This window comes from Heloderma suspectum, chromosome 10, assembly GCF_057233095.1.
Source record: "Heloderma suspectum isolate Gila_16-S chromosome 10, 16-S_ref, whole genome shotgun sequence".
Taxonomy (NCBI): Eukaryota; Metazoa; Chordata; class Lepidosauria; order Squamata; family Helodermatidae; genus Heloderma; species Heloderma suspectum.
In genome coordinates, this window is record NC_139467.1 from 40,433,667 (window position 1) to 40,442,323 (window position 8,657).

The 8,657-nt window shown below is 46.3% G+C and overlaps 1 protein-coding gene across 2 annotated transcripts in view; it reads left to right on the forward strand.

The window, feature by feature from the left end:
* Nucleotides 1-3,185, forward strand: part of CSMD2 (CUB and Sushi multiple domains 2) — a 916,430-nt gene extending 913,245 nt beyond the window's left edge. For both annotated transcript variants that reach the window (XM_084814421.1, XM_084814422.1), the window contains exon 70: nt 3,026-3,185. In XM_084814421.1, the coding sequence (XP_084670547.1) occupies nt 3,026-3,185 (160 nt within the window). The remainder of the gene's footprint in view (nt 1-3,025) is intronic.
* The last annotated feature ends 5,472 nt before the right edge of the window (nt 3,186-8,657 follow it).

Below are 8,657 nucleotides of genomic sequence, written 5' to 3' on the forward strand. Positions count from 1 at the left end.
TTTTCTCTGTCTAAACATGGATAGTATTGTGCCCTAACAAATTTATGATGATGGCATAAGCCTGCCTTCCTCAACCTCATGTCCTTCAGATATGTTGGACTACCACTCCCATTATCCTTAGCTGTGGGGGTCACAGTCAAACACATCTAGAGAGCACCAGGTTGGAGAAGGGTGGCATGAGCTTGTGGATCAAAAAGAGAGAACTAGTCCCAAGACGGTGAAAAAATAGTTCTATTCTTTAAGAAGCCCAACACTTTGGCCCAATATATCATGTGTGGCTTTCTTCAGGGGAATTCTTAAAAAGCCTTCAGAGAACTCTGTCAGGACTGTCTCATACACTTGAAGACAGGTGGCTATTAGGTAGGCTTTTTACGAATTCCCCAGAGGAATGCCACAGCTAATAGACTGGGCCAAAATGCTCTGGGCTTCTTAAAGAATGAACTATTTTTCGGCATTGAGACTAATTCTCTCTTTTTGGATCTATTTGGGATGCTTTCCAGTTTTGTCTCCTGCTGTTTGTGCACTCCAAATCACGACCTACCAAGCTCTTTTTATCCCTGCTTGGGAAAAGATACTGGGGGCCCATATCTTTCCCCTTGTGGGTGGGAAACCAGTTTTGGGGGAGTGGGGGGGGGTTAAGGGTTAAGACAGATGTGTTGGACCTGTTCACTGGGAATGCTGGGACTGGGAGTTGTAGGCCAACACATCTAGAAGGCACCATTTTCATAGAATCATAGAATAGTAGGGTTGGAAGGGGCCTACAAGACCCTCGAGTCCAACCCCCTGCTCAGTGCAGGCATCCAAGTCAGAGCATCCCTGACAGATGGCTGTCCAGCCTCATCTTGAATGCCTCCAGTATGGGAGAGCCCTCCACCTCCCTAGGCCGTGGGTTCCATTTTGGGAAAGGGTGGGTTAAGAAACACCCACCCCTCATTCCTATGACTGCTGTTTATGCTCTTGATTGCAGCCTCTGGGGCTGATTCAGGGGAGAAGAGGCAAAGAACTCAATGCCAGGTCTACTTTGGCCCTGAGAGGGAGAGGCAGGAGATGGGCTCACGTTTTCGAGCTTTCTTAAGGGAGACTCCAGTAATATGTACTGGTGCGGTTTATAAGCTGGGGTCTGGGGGGGGGGGGCGGGAGAAGAATGTCACAGAAGGGTTTTAAAACATTTGGTAGTTCAACAAGCTGTGTCACAATGCTATGATGGATACAGATGATGAAAATCATCAGGGAAAATTTCCTCCGGGAGGGAAATTATCTTGCTCTGCATTGCAAAGCGATGTAGATTGGTATGGCTGCCTTGCTGTGAAAACAAGAAACACTCTGTTTCTAACTGCGGCCGACCAGATGCTTACTGGGAAACTTTACAAGCAGAACAAGGTGGAATTAGCCAACTCCTGTGGTTTGCCTCCAGGAACTGATAATCAAAGGCATCATCCCTCTCAATGTGGAGATTCCATTTCTAGTTTGCATGTAGCCATTAATAGATCTGTCTTCCATGAAGTTATCTGAAGGCCTTTTAAAGTCACTCATAGTTATGGATGTATGAGAAATTTGTTTAGTCCGTTTTTTATCAGGATTTACCCAGTTCACACCTTCCAAACTGAACACAGGATCAAATGCAATCTGTGATCAAAGTCTGTACATTTCCAAGCTTAGAATGTGATTCGTGGAACAAAAAAATTGTGTTCGATGGCATGCGTAAAAAATGCACATGGAAAAATGTTTACTTCTGAAAAATGTGCACAAACATGCTTTCATCAGTGGGAGAAGAATGTGTGCATTTCCAAGATGTGCACAGCTGATGCATATGTTTTGGAAAATACTTCCATGCAAAAAGAAAAAAAAAACAAAGCTTGCAAACTGATACATGAGATGGAACAAGCTTTGTGGTGGAATTTGAGAAGTTCAGTGATCCCAAGCATTACTTGTACACACATCCCTACTCATGATTAGTGGCCCTCATAACATCCTATGACAATGGATTCCATAAGTTAATTATCCTTTTGTCCTGAATCCACTGGGCAGCCCAGTGATTTGTGCCAGGGCTTTACTTGCAACAAGATGCAATTGTAGCACCAAGCTTTGTCCAGTATAGATTAGCAAAGCACTCTTGACTTTTTTAGGGCTACTGTCCCTTTAATTAAAAGTGTCCCGTTTTCTAGTTCACCCTGTCTTATTGCTTTCTGATCAGCACAGCTGGGGGATTAATGATAAAGACCTTTTCTAAATAAAGCTACTAAAGCGCTGTATCTACTTCAGGTTTCACTGCAGAACTGTGATCAGATCCCTACACAAAGTGTTTTCTTTTCCGTACTTTCCATACTTTCTGCTATATAACCTCTAGGTGGTGCTGTGGTATAGAAGAATAACACAATTACACTATTGAGGACTTGCGCTTTCTTTCAGGATGAAAAAACATTGCATTTTCCCTGCTCTAAAAAACCTTGTGAAAGCACTCCTAAAAAACAGAAGCTAAACTAGAGGGTCACAACATTGTCTAAAGTACCTGTAAACAACCATGAGCAAGGAATGATGAGCACACAATAAAAGCCTCATGTAGAAGAGCCCAAATTGTCCTTTAATTGCCTCTTATTAGTCAACTTCTGTTCTCACAGGGGAGGGTAGCTTTAATTACTGGTTTCTTTGTATTTTTGTCTTTTAATTTTTAATAGCTAAACAGAGCTGTTTTTCTATTTCAAAAAAAGAAAGCAATGCAAGGAAACTGGTAGTTAAACATTACATGGGGAACAGAAGCTGGCTAATTTAGCAATCCTCACTGGAATTATATATAACTGTACCATTATTATTATTTTTTTACACAATTCTCTTTCAAATAAGTAATTTTTGTATATTGATATACCTGTTTCCTGAGACAGTTCCATATTCCTCTAGGCACCTTTGATTGACGATCTTTGTTCCATTTATGGATATACCTTGATTGCTCATTCTTTATATTCAATGAGATGATATATTCCCGAGAAAATTATTTCTCTGACTTTTTTCTTGGTCCTGTCTGGTTCAGAAGGAGACCGAAGGTGCCATTCAATGGCTACGCCGGCCATGAAAACACCAATGTCCGAGGAACCTTTGAAAACCCCATGTACGACCGCAACTTGCAACCCACGGATATCATGGCCAATGAAGCAGAGTTTACAGTCAGCACCGTGTGCACTGCGGTATAGCACTTACAGTCCTGCGCAGTAAGTACCAGGCCTGTGCACAAATCACCAAGTGTGCTTTTCAACAGTCCCCAGTTCCTTCGAAAGCTGTCATTAGTCCAGCATCCTAATTGGAAAACTCTTTGTCCCTCGTACCAACTGCATCATGGTAAGTCACTGTTATTCCCATATTATAGAAACTAATAGGGAGTGAAAGTGAGAGACCATGGCTTGCTCAAGGGTGCACAGTGCCCCAATGGCCAAAACGGGATTTGAACTCAGATCCCAGGTCCAAGCTTGTCTATTGGGGCACAAATTCCTGGTAATTACGGAAAGGGTTGTACTAGATGTGAAACTACTTTAAAAGTTGCCGCATTATCCTTTTTTAAGCTTTGCCATGTCTGGATGTCCATGTCTCTGGATTTGCTGATAACTGTGTCCACTGGCTGCTGAACTCCATTCTTTGGGCGTCCTCCAAACTCAGCATTCCCTATGGGCTGAAAGGAAGGGACATAACTCAGTGGTAGGGTACACACTTTGCATGCAAATGTTCTCTGGTCCGATTCCTGGCATTTCCAGGTAGAGCTGGAAAATATACCTGTCTGAAACTCTGGAGAGCCGTTTCCAGTTATTGTAGCCAATACTGAGCAAGATGGGCCATGGTTATTCTGACTCAATCATGAGGCAGCTTCCCACATTCTTCAGCAGAAGCTGAGATCAGTGAAGTGTCTGTTTATGGCAGGTGTGTGGGACCTGTGGCCCAGCAGATGTAGTTGGATCTCGCATGGCCAGTGGTGAGGGATGATGGGGGTTGTAGTCCAGAAGCTTCTACAGAGCCATGGGCAAACACATCCAGACAAGACAGAGGTTCTGTTGGTTGGAGGATTAGCAAGACCAGGAATAGGGGTTTAGCCTGTTCTGGACCGAGTAGACCTCCACCTTCTGAGTCAGTCTGTCACTTGGGAATGCTCCTGGATCCAGCATTGCTCCAGAACAGTTGGCTGGCGGCTGTGGCCAAATGTGCTTTTGTACAGATTTGGCTGGTGTAGCAGCTGCAGCCTTTTCTGGAGTGAGTAAATATTTCCACTGTCACCATGCCTTGGTTATATCCATATTATATTATATCCATATTAGATGACTGCCATGTGATCTACATGTGGCTGCCTTTGAAAAGTGTCGGGAAACTTCAGTTGTTGCAAAAATAGGGCTGGGCCAAATATTTTGGTCCAGCTGAATTCCTGGAGTTCTCCAATGGTCAGAGTATCTTCCCAAAGAATGGGGGCAAATGTTAGGGTGGGGATTTATTTCTATTAGATGAGGTGGTTTTTCTTCTTTAATTTGAGCATGTGGTGGGGAGGGGTTATTAATTTTAAAGGCAAGCTGCAGCTTAGCAGCAACACTTCTGTGTGTTTTAAAGTGGGAGCCTCATGAGGCCTTGAAAACATCGTAGACGTTGGGTGCATGAGGCCAGACATCTCTCTTCCTTTCCATGCCCCTGGAAATGATGGTATGCGATCATGTGCAGTTGTTCCCAGGACGTTTGAGGCTCCCATTTTAAAGCACACAGCAACACGGCTGACAAGCTGCAGTGGAAATTAAGTTTAAAATGCCAGAAAGTAAAGGCGAAAGATGAGCTCGCCACCATCTGCAATAAGAAGTATCAACCCCCCTGACACTCAAAAGTGCTTTGACTTCCATACCCCTCAAAAGTCACAGAAATTCTCCCCCTTCCTGGGGGAAAAGATCTCATGAAGATGTGAGGTGGAGAGATATTTGGCCCAACACTAGTGCAAAATGCAACAACCTGTAGGCTGCTGATGGGAGCCTGTTTCTCTGATCATGCAACACCGTTCTCGACGTCAGTAGCTCACAATTTGATTTTAGCCCTAATTCAAAGTGCTGGTTCTGACTTTTAAAGCACTGAACAGTTTGGGACCTGTGTATCTTAAGGTCTGCCTCCTCCATACGAACCTGCCCACACTCTTTGATTTTCAGGGGAGTCCCTGCTTTGTGGTCCACCTCTGTCTGAGGTGCAACTAGAGCGCATGAGGGACAGGGCCTTCTTGATGGTGGGGCCTCAGCTGTGGAATTATCTCCCCTGTAAGACCCAGTTGCCTTCCTTTCTGCGTGCTTTTAGGTGTATGCTGATTTGTTCATATTGCGTGTTTGTTTGGGTCTTTGCTTTTATTGCAGGGGTTATTGCTGTTGTTTTTATTAAGGTTCTTAGCCACTTTTTAGGACAGAAAGGTACAATATAAATATATCTGTAAACAGAGACATCATAGGGGTGAACACAGTGAGTTAATAATAGTTTATTAAACCTAAGTGGACTCTTTTTCTGGTATGAACTCAGCCCTCTCTCTGTCTCTATTTCTCTGTCTCCCCACCTCCACCCCACCACCCCTTTGCAGCATTCTCCAGGGACAGGAGTCCACCAGTGCCCGATGTTCCTCCTGGTTCATCTTTGCCCATGATCATCCCTCCCAGAAATGTTGGGGCTGTGGCGTTGATATGGTGCCTTTGCGTTGATCCAGAGAGAGAGAGAGAGAGAGAGACTGCCTTGCTGTTCATCACCGCTCCACATCTTCATTGCCCATCTGTTCTGCCCTGCAGCTGATAATCAAATCAACCAAAGCATCCACTCCAGCCCTTGTGTTGAAAGCACAGGGAGTGAGACGCCCTGCTTCCGCCAACACTCCCCAGTGCCAGCGCCACCCCTGAGCCATTTCCTAACTGAGCCTGGCCAACTTCAGAACTTGGTGACTACTGCTCAGAGGCTGGAGGTTGTCCCCACTGGTTCTTTGTGGTGGATTATCGCCGTCTGGGGGTGGGGGGTACCTCACGGCAACGTGGAGAAAACAAAAGGCGTTCATACCCTTTGCTGGAGGAAGTGACTGACATGCAAGAGGAAGTGGCCACGTCATGGTTGAGGAGACCTTGTGGATGCAGAGGACTTGGGACAAAGTGCCCATCACATTGAACTAAAACAGCCGGTTTAGCCAGTGGGGAAATGGTTGCTTCGCAGACAATTGTTCTCTCCCACCACCACCCCATGTCCTTATGTATGTAGTTTGTGCTAATATCCTACTGCAAGATGTGAGCTTTCTGCAAAATCTGGCACTCCCACCCTCTGAAGAGCCCCCTCCGTAGGCTTTTTTCTTCTTTTAGGTTCTGCTGCTGTTCCCATTTTCCTTTCATGGTATCAGGCCAATCCCAAACCCATGTTTTTCAAATCACAGCTGCCACTGCTGCTTTGCTAACTTTGGCCAAATCTCCACAAAGTGAGGACCTTTCCAACAATACAGAAATGGGCAATCTTCTTTAGGTAGTTTGTGGGGGTCCAAGAATCCCTGCCCCAGCAAATGCATTCCCTGCAGGTCTATCATTTTTTGCTAGTCCTTGAACTGCAAAATATTGTCACTGGGAAAATGTGACACCCCAGACTAGCACTTCCCTTGCTTTTTGGAATGGCCAGTGGTATATGGCAGCATGAGGGTCATGGGCGCCCATTGGTTAGTGTCTGTGACATCACCAGTGTCTAATGCCACTGATTTATTTTTCTTCTTATAATTTTTTTTAGAGGTGACGTGCCCCACTCTGTACCACCATAGCAGGATCGCTCATATCACCTTTGATTTTTTTACAATAAAGCTGGCCAATAACTTTCCCAGCATATTTTCTTCCTCCATTTCAATATATTCTAGGCTGTATGCTCCCCACACTGGGGCTGGAGCATACAACTGCCCCGGAGTGCACAACTGCTTTCTTTCACTGAAAGAAAGTGAATAGGCCAACCCACTCATCTCTTTCTTTTGCCACAATGCCAGGATCTGGATCAGTAGCACTACTTTAGCACTAATGTTAAAAATCCAGGGATTTCTCTTTCTTTGGAGCAACCTGTTAACCACATGATGCTGTTTTATACCAAATCAGTCCATCTAGTTCAATAGGGTCTACACCGACTGGCAGCAGCTCTCCAGGTCTTCAGACAGAGATGTTTCCCAGCCTTACCTGGAGATGCCTGGGGTTGAATCTGAGACCTTCAGCATGCAAAGCACGTGCTCTTCCACTGAGTTATGACCCACCCCAAAGGCATGAAGGGAAGACAACTCAGGGCTCAGCTTGGGGTTACAAAAAGCTGTCACTGCCACCCTGAGTCTCTTTGCCCTCATTCATCATAATGCTGAGGTGAGTACAGCATGGGCCATGACATCATGGCACTGTGCATGTCTCAACAGCTGGTGGTCTGGAGCAAGGCAATGGCATCAAGTGTTGCATTTACCTAGGTGTTAAGAGGAGTGGGGTGCAGGTGACATGCATGGCAGAAGCTCTGTGTCTCCTATAACATCTAGTTAAGCCTTCAGTTACTATAGTAGGCTGAGGAATCCAGAACCGGCTTGTGCCCACAGCACGACCTGTGTTTGTTGGTAGGCTGGGGGAGAAGCAGAGCCCTCCGTTGAGCAATCTAATGTGTTCACACCTGCCATTTGACATCTGATGACTCCAAAGGCAAGTGAGCAGAGTACTGCCTAACTGCCTTCACTTCTGTACTGTTGTGGACACAGCAGGGAATCAAGAGACAAGGCACAAGGCCCATGACGTCCTTAACTATTGAACAGGACCAGCAGCAAGACAGTAACTCCCACCTGCCTGAAGCTCATGGTGTGGGAATTCCCTGTGGAAAAGGATCAAATACCCTGGGCTCAGGACCAGAAGCAGTTGTGGTACTCTGATCTCATCATCACCCCGCACCTCGTGACAGGCTGAAGGAGGCCATGCCTGTGTCTCTGTCTGTCTGACTCTCCTGCAGACACACCTGACCAGCTCACTGGGTGGGTGAATCAGGCATAGGAACAAAGGAAGCTGCCTTATACTGAGTCAGGCCATGGGTCCATCTACCCCAGTATTGTAGACACCGAGTAACAACGGCTCTCCGGGGTTTCAGGCAGGATTCTTTCCTAGCCCTGCCTGGAGATGCCGGGATTGAACCTGGGACCTTCTTCATGCACAGCAGGGGCTCTCCCACTGAGCCACGACCCTTCCCCCAATGCTGCAAGCTTGTTCCTGGCCCCTTCTCCCAAGCCTGGCAGATGTCGCTCTGGGGGTGCCCACCAATTGCTTTCTGCCCAGTCCTCGCAGCTGTGACCTAAAGGAGCCTTTACAAGCCGCCGCCTCGCAATACCCCTCCCAAGACACAACTCTATGCCAGTGCAGGTCAGGAGGAAACGATCCTGTTTGACCCAAGACTAATCCTGCTCTGTGACCCGAGGAAGGTGCACAGGTGCCGAGCGCAGGGCTGTGAGGCAAGAATTCCCCTTAAATAGACAGCTGGCACCTCCTCTTATTGGTCACTGAAACACGAGATCTTCAGCGTTTGGGCAGAATAGAAATGTAATTAATTAATTCAAGCACGAGGCTGATTGGCTGGCCATTGCTTGGTGACATCTCCCCCTGCTTGCTTGTCAATGCGCACCCTGCCCGTGTGCTCAGCTGGCA